This window comes from Ruditapes philippinarum, unplaced genomic scaffold, assembly GCF_026571515.1.
Source record: "Ruditapes philippinarum isolate M1 unplaced genomic scaffold, ASM2657151v2 ctg5737_1_1_1_1, whole genome shotgun sequence".
NCBI classification, from domain to species: domain Eukaryota; kingdom Metazoa; phylum Mollusca; class Bivalvia; order Venerida; family Veneridae; genus Ruditapes; species Ruditapes philippinarum.
This window is the reverse complement of record NW_026865476.1, coordinates 133,434-155,680: the sequence shown is the minus strand read 5'-3', so window position 1 is coordinate 155,680 and position 22,247 is coordinate 133,434. Positions and strand designations below refer to the sequence as shown.

At 31.1% G+C, this 22,247-nt stretch overlaps 1 protein-coding gene across 1 annotated transcript; it reads right to left on the bottom strand.

Moving 5' to 3' along the window:
- Positions 1-1,419: 1,419 nt before the first annotated feature.
- Positions 1,420-21,063, bottom strand: LOC132729234 (CD109 antigen-like). The gene is made up of 22 exons (XM_060714952.1): positions 20,926-21,063; positions 20,319-20,479; positions 19,584-19,609; positions 19,166-19,334; positions 18,445-18,515; positions 17,919-18,056; positions 15,793-15,832; positions 15,426-15,500; positions 14,867-15,003; positions 14,062-14,226; positions 13,548-13,637; positions 12,983-13,186; positions 12,065-12,166; positions 10,329-10,397; positions 9,888-10,085; positions 9,175-9,324; positions 8,416-8,493; positions 7,073-7,163; positions 5,976-6,002; positions 4,565-4,600; positions 3,122-3,157; positions 1,420-1,508 (listed from the first exon to the last, which is right to left on the bottom strand). The coding sequence occupies exons 1-22, from the start codon at positions 21,000-21,002 to the stop codon at positions 1,441-1,443; spliced, it is 2,208 nt and encodes a 735-aa protein (XP_060570935.1). The 5' UTR covers positions 21,003-21,063; the 3' UTR covers positions 1,420-1,440.
- Positions 21,064-22,247: the final 1,184 nt, after the last annotated feature.

Below are 22,247 nucleotides of genomic sequence, written 5' to 3'. Positions count from 1 at the left end.
TTAGCTCAAAATGAGATTATAAAAACGTTTGATACCAATCTCAAATTTTTAAAAACCCCGGGGTTTTAATAAAAAGAAAAATGTTTAAAACCACCGAAGCCCAAATAAACATTAATAAACAATCAAAACTGATATCGCATAACAAAAATAAAAATACTGGTACGGGAAAAAACAATTTATTTTTTGAAAGAGATGAATGCATTTTAATACTTAACAAACAAAAAATATAGTCAATCAGCAAATTAAAACCATTTTTTTTAAAACCCCATCTAATTTTTTATATTAATATAAATTAAAAATTTTTCTAAAAACCCCATAGTTTTGTTTGTCCAAAAGCCATGTTTCCCGGGAAAAAAACTCTTGTATTTGAACTGTTGCTTAGACCAAAAGTAAATTTTTTTATTTTTATTTTTTAAAGCTAAAAAAATTTTAAGTAAAACGAAAAAATTTTCCTTATTTCATTTAAAGGGGTAGAGGCCCAAATTTTTTTTCCCCCCCAAAAATGAATATCATGATTTTATATTACGTAAACGCAACACACATAAACAAATGCTTTAAGGCACTGTTCGCACATAACCCAACCAATTAAACGTCTCTTAAACACAATTTATTGAAATCCTATTCAAAATATTAATACGATATCTGGGCAAAACATACTGCAAGAACATAACATATGCTTATTTCACCCTGTTTCACCATTTAGTGCATATGTCCGAATATAAGCTTAATTTCCAGATTCTATTACCGTTAAGTCACGTAGTATGATATCATGTATGTTAACAATATTGTTGACTCACTATGGAACAAGAGCCAATGAGCTCCCAACATTTTCAATTTTACCGTATTGGGTCTTCTTTAGGGAATCTGTTGTTTTCTACTGTATAAGTAAGTTTACTTGTGTCTTATTTAATTATTTTATAATGGGTATCGTAACGTTTTCACAGCCATAACTTTCGATGCAGCCCATTAATATGTTATCCATATGTTCAAAGTTTTCAGTCGGATTATCACAGTAGAGGTCATATGACAAGGTTTCAGCTTTACTAGTGAAAGAAAACCTCAGGTTCCCCTCGTGCATTTTTTCAGACACGAGGGGTCACTGATTAGAACCATCGATGTTTCGTAAGCTTGCTGGATAGTTTCCTCACATGAAAGTATCAAAATCCCTGGCAACATTCAAACCTACAGCGGTAAGGGGCAAGTAATTTGAAGTCAACGACCTTAACAACTAGGCCAAATTGACACAATTAAAGTTAACACCTTTAGGTTAAGCTTTAAGTCAGCCAGCAGTATTTTTGTTGTAATTATTGTTCCTAATTTTATTTTATAAGCAGAACACTAAAATTATTTCATCAAATTATTTCTCTATCAAGCATTTTTTTAGCTAAAAACATTAAATGTTACCAGACAAAGATGCACAGAAAAAATGATTTCATAATTTTACCAAGTTTCCTGTTCTAGAAAATGTTTACCTGAACTAGCTGTTGGTATTGCACCGGACACTAAACCTAAAATACATAAATATACCTAATATTTACCTAAAATACAAACATTTAGCTTATTCTCATTGTAAATAATAAACGTATATATATGCTTACCTGAGTACGTGTATATGTTACAAAATCAACAAAAAACAATTACAAAAACATTGAATTTAAAAAGCTAAAAGTCCTGTCCAAAACAGCTTGCCATCTTGTTCAGCAGACCATTTTCATTTGACAAAAATCTATAGAGGACCATCTGAGGTTCATTCTTAAATAGTTGAATCAAAGTCCACCAAACATTTAAGGGGGGATTAGTACCGATCAATATTTTATTTTGTTCGGCAGACCGGAAATAAACGGAGTATTTTCAGTAAAAGACAGCCAAAATAATCGTATCTGTAAAGTTGCATCAAAATACATTTTGAAAAAAGTTATGTCGTTTAACACTTTTTCTATTTTCATCTCTGGCTGCCATCTTGTTCAATATGATAATTTCTTATCGTTTCAGCACTACTGGTGGAGGGATTTAAGAGAATGAATTGTTTTAGTGAAAAGGTTAACGACGGACACAGGGTTATCACAACAATTCACCTCGAACACGTTGTGCTCAAGTAGCGCGATAAGATGAAAAAAAGATCAAGTAAGCGGTAACCACATGTCTCTTAAGGTTAAATATGAAAGTTCATTATAACTGATTTCTTAATTTAACAAAGAACGTTGATACAACATGTTTCACTTTGCATAATCTACTGCGTAGTTATTTGAATGAAAATACTATATTCAACCAGATGAATTAGTTTCGTAGTATAATCAAAGAAGGTATTTCAAGAACATAACATATGCTTATTTCATCCTGTTTCACCATTTAGTGCTTATGTCCGAATATAAGCTTAATTTCCAGATTCTAGTACCGTTAAGTCACCTAGTATGATATCATGTATGTTAACAATATTGTTGACTCACTATGGAACAAGAGCCAATGAGCTCCCAACATTTTCAATTTTACCGTATTGGGTCTTCTTTAGGGATTCTGTTGTTTTCTACTGTATAAATAAGTTTACTTGTGTCTTATTTAATTATTTTATAATAGGTATCGTAACGTTTTCACAGCCATAACTTTCGATGCAGCTCATTAATATGTTATCCATATGTTCAAAGTTTTCAGTCGGACCATCACAGTAGAGATCATATGACAAGGTTTCAGCTTTACTAGTGAAAGAAAACCTCAGGTTCCCCTCGTGCATTATTTCAGGCACGAGGGGTCACTGATTAGAACCATCGATGTTTCGTAAGCTTGCTGGATAGTTTCCTCACATGAAAGTATCAAAATCCCTGGCAACATTCAAACCTACAGCGGTAAGGGGCATGTAATTTGAAGTCAACGACCTTAACAACTAGGCCAAATTGACACAATTAAAGTTAACACCTTTAGGTTAAGCTTTAAGTCAGCTGCAGTATTTTTGTTGTAATTATTGTTCCTAATTTTATTCTATAAGCAGAACACTAAAATTATTTCATCAAATTATTTCTCTATCAAGCATTTCTTTAGATAAAAACCATAAATGTTACCAGACAAAGGTGCACAGAAAAAATGATTTCATAATTTTACCAAATTTCCTGTTCTAGAAAATGTTTACCTGAACTAGCTGTTGGTGTTGCACCGGACAATAAAACTGAAATACATAAATATACCTAATATTTACCTAAAATACAAACATTTAGCTTATTCTCATTGTAAATAATAAACGTATATATATGCTTACCTGAGTATATGTTACAAAATTAACAAAAAACATTACAAAAACATTGAATTTAAAAAGCTAAAAGTCCTGTCCAAAACAGCTTGCCATCTTGTTCAGCAGACCATTTTCATTTGACAAAAATCTATAGAGGACCATCTGAGGTTCATTCTTAAATAGTTGAATCAAAGTCCACCAAACATTTAAGGGGGGATTAGTACCGATCAATATTTTATTTTGTTCGGCAGACCGGAAATAAACGGAGTATTTTCAGTAAAAGACAGCCAAAATAATCGTATCTGTAAAGTTGCATCAAAATACATTTTGAAAAAAGTTATGTCGTTTAACACTTTTTCTATTTTCATCTCTGGCTGCCATCTTGTTCAATATGATAATTTCTTATCGTTTCAGCACTACTGGTGGAGGGATTTAAGAGAATGAATTGTTTTAGTGAAAAGGTTAACGACGGACACAGGGTTATCACAACAATTCACCTCGAACACGTTGTGCTCAAGTAGCGCGATAAGATGGAAAAAAAGATCAAGTAAGCGGTAACCACATGTCTCTTAAGGTTAAATATGAAAGTTCATTATAACTGATATCTTAATTTAACAAAGAACGTTGATACAACATGTTTCACTTTGCAAAATCTACTGCGTAGTTATTTGAATAAAAAATACTATATTCAACCAGATGAATTAGTTTCGTAGTATAATCAAAGAAGGTATTTTCGATGGTTTTAACACAGACTGTCTATTGTTTTTGTGTGTGTGCGTGTGTGTGTGTGTGTGTTTGTTATGTTTTGTGTTTGCGCGTGTGCGTGTGTGTGTGTGTGCGCGCGCGCGCGAACGAATGAGTGAGTGAGTGAGTGAGTGAGTGAGTGAGTGAGTGAGTGAGTGAGTGAGTGAGTGTTCTGCAAATGTGAAAATATGAACATTTTAAAGCAACATTTCCATTTCTGTCAACCTTTTCATGATGATGAAGTAAGATTTAGAAATATTTGTATCACGATAGAATTTTGTTAATTTCTAGAAACAAGCTGCTGTAAAGTCATAACAATCGCCCAGGTGATACATACATTTATCACTAAGCTGTTTCTGCCTTTTTTCTAAATTAACAACCATTTAAATGTTACAATAATAATAAACAGCTTTTAGTTCGTTGTCTTACATATAAGTAGTCATTATTTTCATAATTGTTACCACTAAAGCAGCACACTTAGATAATTTAATCACATCGTTTCTTTATCTAGCAATTCTAATTTAGCCTAAATTAACAAATTCTGAAGTGTAAAAACGATTTCTAAATTTTACCAAGTTTCATGTTCTAAAACATGCCTACCTGGTACAGCTGTTGGTGATGCAGGCATAATTAAACCTGAAATAAATGAATACAAAATTTATCATCTGATGCATACGTTGTTATGTACCATCATCAAAATTATCAAAAATGTGACATCAGTTGGATACAACGCTCATTTTAATAATCTCCAAAGTAAAACCAACAAATAAAGGCTTATTACCTTTGATATAAATGAACGTTGAAAGAAACCGCATTTGAGTCATGCTAAAATTACTTTTTATAGTTAAATTAGAACAAAGGCATATTTATCACAGCGTTTCTTTATCAAGCATTCTTTTTTTAGCTAAATTATGACAAAAACATCACCTCTTTGTTTAGCAGTTAATTTTGTTGTCATACCAAGACAACATCATATTAATAACATCGTTCCTACGCTTAACTAAGATAACAGCATTTTGGTAACATCGTTTTCTTATCTAGCAGTTATTGTTTTAGATAAAGACAATATCGTTTTATCACATCGTTTCTTTATCTAACAGTTCTTGTTTAAGCTAGATTAAGTAATATAATTTAATCACATCATTTCTTAATCTAACAGTTATTTATTTAGATAGATCAAGACAATATCATTCTATAACATCGTTTCTTTATCTTAAAAGTTCTTATTTAAGCTACATTAAGAGAATATCATTTTATCACACCGTTTCTTTATCTAGCAGTTCGCTTTAAGCTGAGTTAAGACACAGCATTTAAATCATATCGTTTCTTTATCAAGCAGTTCTTCTTTACCCTTAAGTAACAAACACTTAAAAGTAACGAGGCAAATAGCAAAGACAAAACGGGTTTTAAATGTACTAAGTTTTATATTCTTGAAAATGCTTACCTGGTTGAGCTGTAGGTGTTTGTCCGGGCATCAAAAATACATTTATTATTTATATGTATCATCTGATACATTCAATACATTCATTGTTAATAAAAGTACCATCATCAACATTATCAAAATATGACATCAGCTGGATACAACGTACCTTTTAACAACCCCCAAACTAAAGCCTATCAACCAATAGCAGCTAATAACCTTTGACATGACTAAACGTTTAAAAAACCTATTGAGCCTTGCTTAAAACTACTTCGACAACAGGATATCAATCACATCTTTTCTTTACCTACATGTAACAGTTCTTTTTTAGCTAAATTAAGATATCACCATTTAATTCATATTGTTTGCTTGTCCAGCAGTTCCTTTTTAGCCAAATTAGGACATCATTTTAATCACATCGTTTCATTAGTAGTTCATTGTTTCAGATAAATTAGGACAACAATACTTAATTCAAATTATTTCGTTATTAAGCTTAGGTAATTAAGGACATCATTTTATTCACATCGTGTTTTTATCTAGCAGTTCTCAATTCATTTCTATCGTTTTCTTTCTGTTCTAGAGTATTTTTACCTGGCAAAGCTGATGGTGGCATTCCACCTGAAATACATAAATATCGTTCATTTATTATTAAAATGTTTCATCAGTTCTGATACAAATTTTGTTAATTAATGTACCATCTCATTATTGCTACAACCTATGCAGAAGATGTATATAATTTTTAATATTTTTTAATATAATTCCTTTACCGGGAAGCTATTTTAGCTAAATAAACAAACACATGATGTAAAAACGATTTCTAAATTGACCAAATTTCATGTTCAAAGTATTGAAATTTTTAGGACCAATTTAAAATGAACGCTTATTTAAAATGATCTCAAAATGTAAAATTCTTGTTATCACGTGATGTTACATAGCCTAGTAATGAGGTTAAAGTAACAATAAGCTCATTTATCTTCGTTGTCTAGTTGAGGCGAATTAGACACATATTTCAAAAGATTGACCAATTTATTAATTGACCAATAACTGATACTCACAAATGTTTAGGGTAAACTATTAATACTGCCAAAAATATAAAAAGACAGCCCACTCTTTTTTATAAAATGAGTGTTACTGATACACTCTGAAGGATATTTATAGAATTTTTCCTGTATCATGTGGGTCATTATATATTCGTAAAAAGAAGGATATGAAATTGTGAATAAAAATGGTAGACTGTACTTTCATTTTGGAATTCACTTGTACTTTAAACATGTACATTTAAATGGGGTTTGAATCTCATTTTAAAAAGTTTATCTAAATATTGTTAGTACAATAACAGCTTTGATATTTTCATTCACTAAATTTTCATAAAAAAGTATTTCTTTTTTTATTAAAATATAATAAATTGCCTACAGTTTCAAAAATGATATAATGTTAACATTTCCTGAAATACATTCATCATATTTTGTTAAAGTTCTGTCTATTTTGTACATTCTCGGACATTTCGCAAATGAACAACATATTTTCTCACTTTTCAAGTATAAAGATGGCCTTAGAACAATTTAAGCATTATATATACAGTCGTAAAGCTTTGTTTTTTACAGGGAAGTATTAGAACCAATATAAATCATAATTTTGACATTTTGGTCATATCTTTATCAAACTACTTTAATTATAAATTGGGTTACCTGGATACGGTCCACAATCTATTTGACGTTTATGAAACCCAGTAGCCCACTGGAATCCATGAACGTCAGTCAGTAATTGAAAACCTTGTCCCTGTGGTAATAAAAAGAAACCAACTCTTAGAACTCTCTTTAGCTTTTTCACAGATAGTAAGGGGTATTGAGGACTTAATGAATCAATATCTCTACTTTTAATGCAACAATATCTCTACCTGTTTTCTATTAAGTTAGGCGCTTCTTTGGTATGTTACGTCTCAAAAACAACATCAGTTGGTTTATTTGACAGGTGTGACGTTTTCATAGGCTTTCATTTCTTTCAAATCTAGTAAAAACTGAACAGATTATTTATATTTTTAACCTTTCATATGTATCCTATTCCAATATTGGTTTGACCTGTTTCTTAAAAAAGCTCATACTTAATTAAAATTTAAAAAACTGACTCAGAAATGAAAGTGTACAATGTTCAAACAATGAAACACATGAAAAAATTAATTTACTGTCCTACTTGGTGTGCTTTGTATTGAAAAATATATTGAATAAATTATATTTTATATTACAAAGCGAATCGATTACGTACGTACATTGATTTTTCGTATGTATCTAGAATTCTTGAACGTTTCCTTTGCTATTTCTATGCGTAAAAATTGACATGTATTTCACGGATCGACAATTTATTAAGTTACATTATGTTTAAAGAAACCCACTAAAAGGCTGTGAATATTTTTAACTAGTTCAGTGTATGTTCTTAATTCAAACTTTCGCTATTTTCATATCAAAATCTGCTTAAGCCAGTCGTTGGTAGCTTGCAATTACTTAATGTCCATGAACACCGTCAACTGGACCGATCCTGGAACATTTCCAATTTTACCGTTTTGGCCGTTAAAGTTTGTACATTATGCTCATTTTCATTTCAAAATGAGCTGAATTGATTATATATTTAAAAAGATTGACTGTTTTGTTGGTGATTAACCAACCGTTGATATTTAAAAATGTTGAGAATAAATATAAAAGTCCCCATCTTTTTATAAATTGAAGGTTACAGGTAAATTCTGATAAAAATTTACAGAAATTTCTTTAGGTCACGCGAGTTATTTATCGTTTATGCAAAGCAAATTATAAAACTGAAAGGAATTATGGAATAAAGTCAACGTATTTTGACTTTCACCTGTTCAATTACACAAATGCATATGCCCTTGGATTGGCATACTGTCACTTTACGTCGATTTTTACACATTTTAGTCATTATCCCGCATTCGGTCCACGTTACCGGATTTTTCTAGATATCTTGTTATTACAAAGTCAGTGACCCCTTGATCACAAGTAAAGATGTTTTTGCCGACACTTACCTCCATGACCCTTTTGGGATCATGCAATTCACTAGAATCTGCCGAGGAGTGCGAGGAAGGTTGTAGCGATCTTATAACCTGTAATGAATGTAAGAAATAAGATACTAGCAAAACACAGAAAAAGATGAAAGACCAGTCTTTAGAATGCGTACCCATCCAAGTAAAATTTAAGTATTTTTAGATAGGTTGTCTTGATAACACGGGGACCCCATTCAGGAGTAATACTACAGATATATTATCCTATTTTCAACTCAAAGCAAAGACGGTCTTAGTTTGAAAACCCTGATATGTTATTTATCATTTCGACTCCATTTCAGCGATGTTATTTATGTCTTGCTAGCTTGGACAAGCATTCAGGCTACGCCTACATTAACACATTTACGCAAACGTTAAACGTATGTTTTTTTTTAAAAGAACGCCTTTTTAAAATAACTATTCAGTGTATTCGGAAAGGTTTATAATTCTAATCCAAAGAGTGCACAGAACGTATCACTTTCATTTGACACATAAAAAGCATTAGATGCCAAGATGAAGAAGTATGAAACATGTCGAGAGCGAAATTCACTTACATTTTATAACACGCGTCTGTAAATCATTTTGTTGTTAAAGTTTCAGGCTTAAAACAAGTCGGAAAAAGACTTGAGGCTATGATAAAACAATATCCTATGTTCATGTATTCACAGAATAGAAATTGATTTATAACTACACGGGTATTGTAATAACCTTTGTCATTTTGAAATTGCAAATCAAAATTCTTACGTCAGACTGTGTGACGTCATTTCCGGATGCTAAAAGCAAGACGCTCTGGTCAACAGCAAGAAGGTTTACCAACGACTGGGGATCACTTGTTATGGACAAGCTTACGTTCTCCCCAGGCTCTGCTTGACTTTTGTCGAATGACAAAGCAACCTAAATAAAACAATCGTTATATCATGAGGCTTGATAAAGTCATTTGTCTTCCGAGTATTACTATATAAGTTATATTATAATGATTTAGACAGTGACATACAAGAATTACTTAATAGTTTCAAGGAAAAAAATCTTATTGCTTTCAAGTTAAATAAAATATCAAAAATTTGAAAATTGACAAATTGCAGTTAGCATTGATTTTTTACAGACTTGCGCTATAATCAAAACACCTTTATAATTTAGAAAATGCAGTTTGACATTTCATATTGAAAGCAACATATATTTGCTTTGAACTTCATTGTCAAACATAGATAAGTTAAAATATCAGAATAGGTTTCTACAATAAAATACCGAGCAGAAAAGGGTTAAAGCAACGTGAATTATCTCTTCGGCGATAATAAGTCTAATCATACGTTTATCCCTTTTCATATATATAATGAATGTCTACTGACTATATGTATGCTTATGCTATTTTATGCCATGTTATGTTACGTTACGTTATAAAATGGCGTGAAATCAAGGATAGGATCAAATCTAGATCATACAGGCTGTAGTTTCATTACCTTGTTTTTGAATTTGTTAGCATCTTCTTTAACGTCGAAATACAGTGCGTCAGCATTCCACAAGTCGGTATCGAAATAGTAAACAACGAGTTTTCCGTATGGCTTCATCTTGTCGGTCACGTGGAAAGACAGCTGCATTGTATTGGATGCATTGTCATGCAGGTAGCCCGTTTGTAGCATACGAGAGTTTGCAAATATCTGTTTTCATAAGTGATGATTGGTTTATAATGTAAATTTGTTTGTATCCTCAAAACCATCAATGTTTCAGTTTCAGTTGATGATAAAACAGTTCTATTTCATATTCAGTATCAAGATATATAACACACACGTTGAATGTGTTATAATCTATTAAATTAATAAAAAAAATTACATTAAAACGCCACCACTGTTTGATTTTGATTAGATAATTGATATGATATATAAAAGATAGAAGTTACTCACAGCGTAGAAGAATGGAATATGGTGCAGACCGTCTGATCTTATTACATTGAACACAGCATCTTTTCCAACCTGATTGAAAATAGAAAAAAACACGAATTAATTTTACGGGCAGACCACTGTCGATTTTGAAATTCAGCTTTTTTCCATTAAAAAAAGTTCAAATATTTTCCGTATTAACGATCAATTTTCACATGAATTACACGATGATTAGTATCAAAATATGCAAACACATACATTAACAAGATGCTCCCCGAATAGGTTTTGGACACGGAGAAGTAGTTTCTTGTCGATAGCTCTTGCAGTTTCAAAGGAATGACCCGGACAAAGTTCACAGTGTAAAAATAAAAAGGGCAATACATTATTACTCGAAAATAAAGCAAGGCAGGGTTACGTTTCGTATGCATTGCACTTCAACTAAATGAGATCTATCCACCTGCAAAGTATCTTGTGATACGTCTTGTAGTTTCAGAATTATGTCCCAGACAAATTTCACAGTGTAAAATTATAAAAGGACAATAACTCCAAAATTAGGTAAGGCAGAGTAAAGGTTGTTATGCACTGCATTTCTACTTAAAGAGATCCATCTATCTACAAAATTCTTGTTGATACCTCTTGTGGTTTCAGTGTTATGTCCAGGGAGAAGCTAAAAATGTAAAAATGAGCAAAGGACAATAACTCCAAAATTAGATTAGGCAGAGTTACGGTGCATTTGCGTTGCACATCTACTCAATAAGATCTATATACCTACACAATTTCTTGTTGATACCATTTGTGGTTTCAGAGTTATGTCCCGTACAAAGTTCAAAGTGTAAAAATAAAAAAGTTCAATAATTCCAAAATTAGGCAAGGCAGAGGTACGGTTCTTTTGCACTCACATTAACCAAATGACGTCTATCTATCTACGAAGTTTCTTGTTGATACATCTTGTAGTTTTAGATTTATGTCATTTGCACTGCACTTCTATTATCTATTTACGTACAAAGTTACTTGTTGATGACTCGTTATGTCCCAGACAAAGTTCTAAAGGTAAACAATTAAAATTAACAAAAGTCGATAACTCCAATATTAGACAAGGTACAGTTACGGTTTTTTTTGCACTCACTTACCCAATGACATCTATCTATCTAAGTTTCTTGTTGATACATCTTGTATTTTAGATTTATGTCACGGACAAAGTTTAAAAATTAACAAAGGGCAACTACTCAAAAATTAGGCAAGGCAGAATTTAGGGTTTTTTTATTACTTTAAAATTTTAATGAGATTGTCAATTTTACAAAGTTTCTAGGGGAAATTTTTTTTTCTTTTGAAACCCTTCCAAAAGTTTTTGCCCCAGACAAAAAACCCAACGAAAAAACCGGCGATTTTAAATGCTCTCCCCTTGGGGAGCATTAGAATATCTCAATGCAAGTTAGCTAGTATGTTAGCTATGAATCTTCATTTTAAAATAACTGTGATAGTATGTTTTCCAAAGTAACTAAAATATATTCATATAATCTAAATAATAAAATAGTCTACAATGGAAGCAATGAAAATAACAATATTACATATATATTGTATATGAAAATTATCAACTCGGTTTGATTGGATCTGCTCATGAGAAATAATGTAGCACATCATGATATAATTAAGCACAACATCTCACACGCCACGTAGCACCTGCTTGAGTGGTATTCAATGTACATATTTACAGAAAACATACAACAAATAGCCTATCAATGTAAGTAGTGCTTACTCACCACGATTGATGACGAGTTTTGTGAAATTTGAATGTTTCCATCGTCCATTAGCCAGTAAGGTTTCTGAACGTTCAATGTATCAGTGAGTCCCTCATAAAATACCTGAAAGTGAAATAGATAAAATACTGTAATCGTTTAACAATGAAAAACACAGGTTAAAAGACTGTCATCAATTGGTGAAATAAGCAAAGTTTGAATATTATCAAGCTTGTGATGAATGGTACAAACTTTTTCAAAATCTCTGCTATTATTTAACTGTTAGAAACCTAGAATATTTTGAACAATAGGTGGAAAAGTTATAAAACTAGAAAACATAAGATCGTCAATGAACATTCAAACATCTTGAAACTTAAATAATTTTGATCCAAAAGAACAATGCAATATAAATATAAAATAATAAAAATATAAAAGTCCGTTTAAAAGTATTTACAGAAGAAGAAAAAACTAATCAGAACACACAACAAAAGTCCAAACACAATCATAACATTCATCATTTCAGTAATGATAAAAAGACACAAATTAAACATCTATATATAATTTTATATTCTATGATTTGTGTGTTTTTTTCGTACATACCTCTAGATTTAAAGAGGATGCGTTAATTATTTGTAAATACCTCTAGATTTAAAGAAGATGCGTTAATAATTCGTGCATACCTCTCGATTTATAGCGGATGCGTTAATAATTCGTTCATACCAGAAGATGCGTTTATATTTTGTACATACCTCTAGATGTAAAGAGGATGCGTTAATAATTCGCGCATGCTTCTAGATTGATTTAAAGAGGATGCCTTAATAATTCGTGCATACCTCTAGATTTAAAGAGGATGCGTTAATAATTCGTTCATACCAGAAGATGCGTTTATAATTTGTACATACCTCTAGATGTTAAGAGGATCCGTTAATAGTTCGTACATACCTCTAGATGTAAAGAAGATGCGTTAACCGGGGGGATGACTGAAATCTCGATGCTACCAGTGACCGATGGAGCATAAGTTTGTTCAGTAAGATATTTGGCCCTGTATCTGTGTGATTCATGGTCATAGAACTTCACATAACTGACAAGGCGAACGTTTTCTGTACTCGAAATAATTGGATTTCCATTAGCTTGAGTCAGTATAACCTGCAAAGAATGAATGAGGAAGATGTTTTGTATTTCTTTGTTTTGCCTATTATCTTTTCTTAAAGCGTCAAATCAACAAATTGGAATAGGAAACACTGAAAACTATACTTAGTTCCCTTAACTTACTTTACTTTTAGACAACGAGCAAACTACACTTCAATAAACAAACACAATTAAAAATATTGGGTATATCATCTTATTTTATTATAGTTTTGTACTTTTAAAATATTGTTTTTTCTTCGATTTCTGCTTTACATCATTAATATGAACAAACAATATAAAATACATCCTATAGAAAGCTAGATGAATAAATATATTAAGTTTTGGGCATTATAAGTTATAGTTCACAGTATAATCTTACATGTCCGATGTATGGAAGTCCTGGCTTGAAAAACGACATACTGGAGGAATGGTCAAAGTGCATCTTGTATGGTTCTTGGTAGAATACAACCTGACATGAATATTCAAAATAATGTTATATTATAGTCTCATATTGATCCATGAGTATATTCGTTGGTTAGTTTATACAAATGGCAAATTAAATTTGTTCTCATATTCGAATATTGAATTTTTGCGGAAGACGGTGATAGAGCATAAATATATCACTTTCGTTCATGAACATGCTCAGTCAGTCTGAGCATACAAAATCTTACACAGTGGTCACACTATCAATATATAGTGTCATTAAAGAATAAAGAAAAGTCCAACTTTAATTAACCTGCTTTAGGGAACGCAGCTTCCCATACATAGTTTATTCATTCTTTTATTCAAATTAGACAATTGCAGTAAGAATTTCAGAGAAATTTCAATAAATTTCTATATTAAGAATATTTTACTCAAGGATGAGCACGGTATATCATTAAAGCAGTACAAACCTGAGATGTAGCGTTCTTTGTAATGTTATTAATACTCTCTGTAACGGATGCTTTTATCAGCAGGTGATACCCTGCCAGTTTTTCCACAAATGGTTGAAACGTGTATGGATCGACTTCATTCGTAATTCTACTGAATGGAACGGTAAATTTGGCTTCCCCATTTATCTTTTAAATACAAAGACAAGTGTGATATTTAACAGTGAAACAAAAAACGCAATTGTAACATGTTGACTAATTAAAACTGAATTTAATTATACGAGAATGTGTTTGCTGAGTAAAGTTACGAGCACTTTCAGTAACAAGAAGTAAACGTCTAAATCTGCCGTTACAACTTTATATATAAATACTACATGATATCTCCATGATTTTCAAAATAATTCATTAAAATATTGGTACATGTATATTATTTAACAGTTTTCCCGCTAAGTATCTAACATGATTTTTTTTTCGACAAAGCCATTTTGTAGAGAATTTTTTAAAATAAAAACAAAAAAGCACATGGTTATAATCTATTGTTGCGTTAAGTTCAATTAAAAAGTGCATGCACTTATAAATAAGTAAGTACTAATACATTATTTCGACTATATCATTGCATGAACCAATGCCGCTTATGAAAGAAGTCCTGACATCTAGGAGAGAGGTATCACAACAAAGAGGAAAACCACCGTTTACAGCAAGTTAAAAATATCTTATTTATGCCATAGTTGGAAATATTTTTACCTTCTTTAGAAAAGGCATTTATACTACATTTATCAAGTGACTAAAACGTGGATTAGAACAATAATTAAACAAAAACAACCCTTACATCAAAAGTAGCCTCAACCATGACTTCATCTCCATGTTTTTTCCATGGCGTTTTGCTGTAGTCAATGTCAGCATATAACTTTACTGTGCCTATTACAGGCTTGCCATATGTGTATCTGCAAACAATGTAACAGTATACTTTAAAACAGAAAATAACTGCTGTCATTTCTTTAAAAGATAGAATATAACTTTTATCATTATTTAAAAAAAGAAAATAACTGATATCATTACTTAGAAAATAAAATAAAATTGATATCATATTACTTTACTTTAAAAATAGAACATAACTTATAGCAAATTTCTTTTAAAAATAGAATTTTTTAAAAGATTTTCATTATTTAAAAAATAGAATATAACTACTTAAAAAAAACTAAAAATTTTGGGTGTTTTTTTGAAATTTTTAAAACTTTTTGACCCGACAAAAGAATTTTTTGTAAAGCGATTATGTAAAAAAAAACTATTTTTTAAATCATTTTGATATTTTTTTTTGAAATAAAAAATTCAAATTAAAAGAAAAATTTTAGGCAAACAATAAAATAAAATTTTTTTCTTTGCCTGACGGTTCCATGCCCTTTCCCTTTGGGCCGGGACCAATAGGGAGTTAGTTCTACGCTTCACCTGGAACTTTGGTAAAACTGTAAGTAACAATCAGAAATATGTATAAACAACTTACAAACTTCATTTAATCATGTTTTTATGTTGAATAATAATTTTACAACTTGTTTTAAAGAGATTATTGCCTACGGCAATGGCATTTCCTGCAACAATAATATGATCAGAAATAAAACACAAAATTAACATTTGATACTTTTAAATTGTAATCTAACTCTTCATATATGAAAATAAATTAAAACATTCAAATACATTTGTTTATTGCTTATTTATAATAATGAAAAATAAACAAACAAACACATGATGTCACCTTACCGTATTTATCCACTTTGAAATATTTCTCTTCAGTTGCTGTCTAAAGGAGAAAAAAACAACAAACAATTAATATCTCGATTTGATGTTTTAATTTCTATTTTTTAAAAGTAAATTGGTATATCATGGAAGGTCTTTGTAATGCAATAAAAATATATACTGATAATATTTAGCGTCAGATATTATATCGAACCACGAAAACATTATATATTTATGTTCTTGCCGGTAATTGTGATGTGAAACGTGATATTCTACAACATGCATTCATATAAGAGGTAATAAATTGTTCCAGAACAAAATATTGTTATTCATCATATCTAGATGTTCATTTAAATAACTAAGAGCTTGATCAAAATACAAAATGACATCGATACCAAAAATGTCCAAATTATAAATTTTTATTGTTTCTACAGTATTTGAAAAACTTAAACAAGTAGAAGATTGTAGACAGATTAATAATGATTAATATTCATATTTAATTCTACTCATGTAATTCATTGCCATTCAGTCTCATTATATTTCAGCATAGCATATTTTCAAGCTGAATGAAAAATACTCTTTTAACTTTTAACAGTTAGATGAATGACAAATATTTTGACATATTATCTGTTTAAAAAACTACGTATTATAATAAAAAGACTGCCTCAAAGTTTTTTATACTCTGAGCGTTACTTATACATTCTATATATGAAATATATATGAAATTTCCGTTTGCCACGTGGGTTATCGGATAATCATTAAAAGTAGAATATAAAATCGACAACAAATATGTCAAAAATGTAAAGTTATATTTTACTTTTTTTCCTCTACTTTCACATTTACACTAGGGGTGGGTAACTAGGTGGATATAACTTTAACTGACCATGCATACATTGTAGCACTGACCATACACAGAGCATACCATGCACATATGATTTAAAAACATGCAAGCTGTCTTTACAAACTTACCACCCCTGATAACGAGTTATATATTTCAGTAAGATTCTCATTAATATTCTGAAGGTGGAGAGGCATGCATGTATTGATATGAATTTATAATGCCAATTTAAAGTATATGATAAAGACTAATTTTCAAGTTTGACCTTTCCATCTTTAGATGTATATTAGTTTAAAACACGTTAATCAAAAATATAAAAAATACCACATAATTACCAAATACTGAATAAGTCACTTTGTTCCATCATCGTAAGCAAAATTTCCCTCTACAAATATATAAGTGGTTTATATATGATCAGAACGTTTACAGTTTAATTGTATTTCACATTTCAACAAAAAAAAGATCGTACAAATTCAATCATCATTTTCGCACTGATTTTATGACTATCAAAGGAACATATAGTGCCACATGTTTTTATCTTTTAATCAACAACACAATTAGGAGGGCAGAAATGAATTCATCAAAAAAGTTGCTTTAAATCGAAGGGAATTATTTGCTTTATTCAAAATTAAAAAAGTTTTATTTTCATTACTTTAAATGAAACAAAAGCACAAACCCAACGGGAATATAAATACCATGTAAAACCCCAATCCAACAACAAATAATCCAACTGGAAGTTTTATTGACGTTATTTAGATTTACAAGTCACTGTTAAAGAGCACTACAACAGGCAACAGAATATAAATACATTTTTTTTCGCTGATGAATTGCTCTTTGTTTGAAAATCGGAGACCGAAGTTAATATCACGATTTGAGTTGCTATTTATTGGATTAAAGACACGTACTTCGTCATCTTAATCCCCATTTGGAACACTAGTACTTTCTTACTTCTTGGTAAGTATTTCCACCCCTTTTCAGTTTTGTTCCCGTCCATCAGTTTCTAATTTCCTAATTTCCCGTTCCTAAAAAATATTTAATAAACCTCTTTTTGTTTAATATCCTTGCCCCAAATTCCCCCATTTAACTGCACATGTTCCTTTAAGTGCAGATTTTGATGTCGTTGCTTTGGATTTTGTAGAAGCTGGTTTCTGAAAAGTTACCTCGTTGACCTTATAATAATAATTCTTCGAATCTCTCTGTAGACTGCCCACAATAAAATGAATTTCAGGTGCGAACTGTTGTTTTCTGTTGTTGTTGTTGTTGTTGTTGTATTTCTATTTTAGATCAGTAACAATCAAATGCATTGACTCACCTTTTGTCTGTCCACGCTGACTTTAATTCTCCACTTTCCAAGCACGGGTTCAGTGTCCATGACGAAAACATCTTCAAAAACACCGTAGATAGGTTCTGATACATTCACGAGCTTCTTCATCTGATTGCCCTTTGGATCCTAGAATGTATTCCAATACATGTTGTACTTTTAAATTTCTAAATTATTGAAATGAATTGTCGTGTAATAACCTTACCTTTAAATTAAACGTATACAAGGTCAGTATTTACAGGAACAACGGAAATCAAGAGCAATGGTTATAAAAATAAAAAAGTTAAGAATTGCAGACTTGCTTTCAGCGTGTGTTACAGACAGAAATGAAGATTCAACATTTCCTACGCTAACTATCACTGACTTAAACAAGTTCAATATCAACCGCTGGTTAAGGACAGAAAATGAAATGTAACAAATCTAGGATGAAGGACTCAACAACAAGAAAATAGTAATTATGTCTTTGAAACCCACGGTCTGTCTGTGCAATCTGTTCGTTATGAATTAAAACACTTACGTAAATTGAGATATTAAACTGACCACTGTAAACCATCATATCAGAAGATATCCCGAATGTCCGGAAACGAACTAAAAAAAACAGAAGAGATAAGATCTAAGTATATGTTGAAATCACTATAATTATTGGATTTCTTTTTCGAATTATTTTCACACAAATCATTTTTTCACAAGTTAATGCTATGTCTTTACCTTCAATCGATTACACAAATTATGACAGAGTGTTATATAAGAGAGAGTTTCATATAAGCTCCATTGTAATATTGTCTGTAAATAATGATGAAGAAATAAATATTGTTTAAACCAAATTATGACAACTTTATGAGTCTAAGAAATCGATATTTACAAATTAAAATAAAAATCATCTCGTAAAATGATTTTCATATTTACCACAACGCTTAACGTTTTCAGTTTTATCAAAAGAATATTTACACCAATAAACGATTTATTACAGACATCATAATCCTATTAAAATACCAGCACACGTTGTTCAGAGTTTCAATGTACAGGGACAACTCATTTTTTTCAATTAAACAAATAAAGGCTTAATAAATATAAATACTACTACCAAGATTAAGAAATGTCCTCTTGACCCATAGTTTTTCATGGATTAGGCACATAGTTAAGTCCTTTTTTAAAAACAGCAGTAAAGGCAATATTTGACAAAATACACGCAAAATAGCGTTTAAGGCAAAATATTTAGAATATTGTTAACAACGTACCTGTCTGTCCTGGTTTGTATATTCCTTTGTCCGTCTGTATGTGAATTGCGAACATTTCTGGTACGGCACCAGAGTCGTAATAAAGAATGGCATGTTGTTGGAAGAATAACCCATTTAGACCGTTTATCAGTAAGGTGTACCTGTTCGGATCATCTCCAGTATCTGGTACCTACAAATTTTAAAACATTTTACAAATTAACCACTTAAAATCTATGTTTGCATGAGAACTTAGAAAATCTGTATTTTCATGAGCAGGTTTATTGGGCCCATTCACTCATTTCTTAAATAAAGAATTATGTGTAAAGCGTAATTTAATAGTAATAAAAAGCCTCAATGCCCAGGCAGGTCTAACTAAAATGAGTAATACAGGAACGTGTAAAATATGATAAGATTTGTGTACAATAAAAAATACATTTACCTTTAATTGCACTAGTTCTGATTTGGCTGAAAAACAAAAAATTTTACTTTAATAAATATTTAATGTTATAATAGCTCCATGAAAAATCGTACAATTATTGACTAGTATGACATTGAATATGATGTGATTTTCTCCGGAAGAGGTCATATTGAACATATTGATAGCCAGATCATATTCGATGGCTCAGAAGTTAATATTTGTTTTATCATATGTATAGTCTAAGATTTTAAAAAGATCACATATGTACAGCCTTATACAACTTTTGTCTGTGACGCGCATATTTCTTACAAGATGACGTCAGGCGTTTAACGTCAATTTTTCGTATTTTCATGTTTTCGTGATTTCGTCTACCAGCACGCAGAACGAATGTTAAAAGCTGAAAATTACGACAAACTGATCATTTTGCGTATTTTCACGTTTTGGTTTTGCGCCTCAGTGTGCGAAAGAAAGGGAAAGAGGTCACTGTCGTATTTTCGCGCCTTTCTTTGGCACCCCAAGGAGCGAAACTACATCATGTCAAAAAAAAAAATAAAGCCATCAAATCTTACTGAAAAGCTTCTATTGCACGTTTGTTTGTGATTATTCTTCATTTCAATTACGCCTAATATTACTTTATCTTATAATGTAAATCTATTTATATAATTATACCCGACTCTATGAACTATCTTAAACTTATGTCATTAAAAAAAACACAACATACAGTTATCTCCCCCACATGTATTAACAGGTCATTACCTCCCTTGAAGGTATGAGTAAGCGTCGACACACTGTGATGATCATCACGTATCAAGTCAACTTGTACATCGACATCAACCCCGGAAATGTTGTAGAAATTAAACGTCAGCGGAATCGGCACCCCAGGGGTGTATCTGTCCGGAACAACTATCCAGTGCGATCTAAAAAATAATAATTTATTATATAAAAAATAAGCAAAAATCGACTTTCCACATGTATACAATGATATATAGCACCAAACTTGATGTAGATTTCGTTTTTATTATGTTTTACCGTATTAAATCATTTCAATGATAACAATGAATTTATTGAATACAAGCCATTAAATAGAAAACGAGTTTAGAACCCACCTTTGGCCTTTTGCTACATGTAGAGAAATGTATTCTTATTTTTGAAAGAAACAAAAACTAAAATAATGTTAATCAAAAGGCTCATTGTGTATAACCCACATCTAGCGAGAACTAAAATTGGCCAGCCTGCAAGTCCGAACAGTCTGACCGTCTGACCAGACTCTATACCGTTAGATGATCTTGATATCAACAACAAATGAACAGAAGCTAGAGAATTTTATTTCAGAAAGACAGGAAGTTAAAAGTATAACAATTACCCGGTGATACTCGAATCTTTTGCGTTAGTGACATCACTCGCCAAAAACACACACAACAACGTGCAAATAAACAGCATTTATTACTCTTCAGTATTTGTTAAGAAGTTTAAAATTCACTATCTGTAATACAAAGAACAAATTTCAAAATAGTACATACTATTTTCAAAGGTTATGTATTAGAATGAAAACTTAAGTCATAAGTCCTAAAATGGAAGGTCTTGAAACTTAAAATGGTATCATTATAATATTGTCGCTTAGAATCATTATATTTCTTTTATCTCTTTTAGAACCCTTTTTATGTATAGGAATAACTTTGGCATTTTTGAACGAATTAGGAAATGTATTGTTTAGAATGCTATTATTGGATAGAGTATTGGAGCAATGATGATGATGGTAACCCTGTTACTGACCCTTTTATCACTGCAAATTTGTTCAACAGACAATTTGCGAATCTTCGCCAATCCCACCATGCCATTCATCAGACTGTTTATGAAAATCCTGAGCTTTTTGAACTAAATACATCTTAACTTCAGCATATACCCCCTTTCAAAATACCTAAAATACTGCTCATTTATGTGTTGAACCAATTAAAATCGATAGATATTACAAAGTCATGTGGGTCAGATGGTCTCAGTGCAAGGTTTCTTAAGTTATTGTATATAATATTTCAGCTTCGGCATCAAAAGTATTAGGGTCTATGCGGGCCTCAAAAGATCTACTTTAAACCAAATTTATATATCTTATATGCGTCCTTTACTGGAGTATGCATCAATTGTTTGGGATGGGTGTGCTGAATATGAAAATACAATCACTTGAGAAATTAAAATACCAATCCGCTAGAATTATTACGGGTGCAACTCGATCAGTATCAATAGATTGCTTGGTCAAAGAAGTAGGTTGGGTAGGCGAAAAATTCAAAAACTTACGGTTTACTACCGGATTATTTATATTCTTTGTTTCCGCCAACTGTATCAGAAACTACTTATATTATCCTTTTCGAAATAATTACAATTATATAAGTAAAGCTAGGCGCACTCAGTTATATAATGCATCGTTTTACCATCCTCCTTAGAATTATGGAATGAACTCGACCCTGATACAAGACACAATCAACATATTTAAATATAGACTTAAAAACCTGTTTTAAGCACCAACGGTTCAGAAGAATTATTTTTCTTATCAATATTGCATACACGTTTAAGCAATAATTGCAGTAATTTAAATAATGAATTAGTTAATGTTTATGATAAGACCTTGATATTGTGATTAAAATGCCGAGCATTTCCTTTACAAATGTAATCGTTACGTCGAACAAATAATAC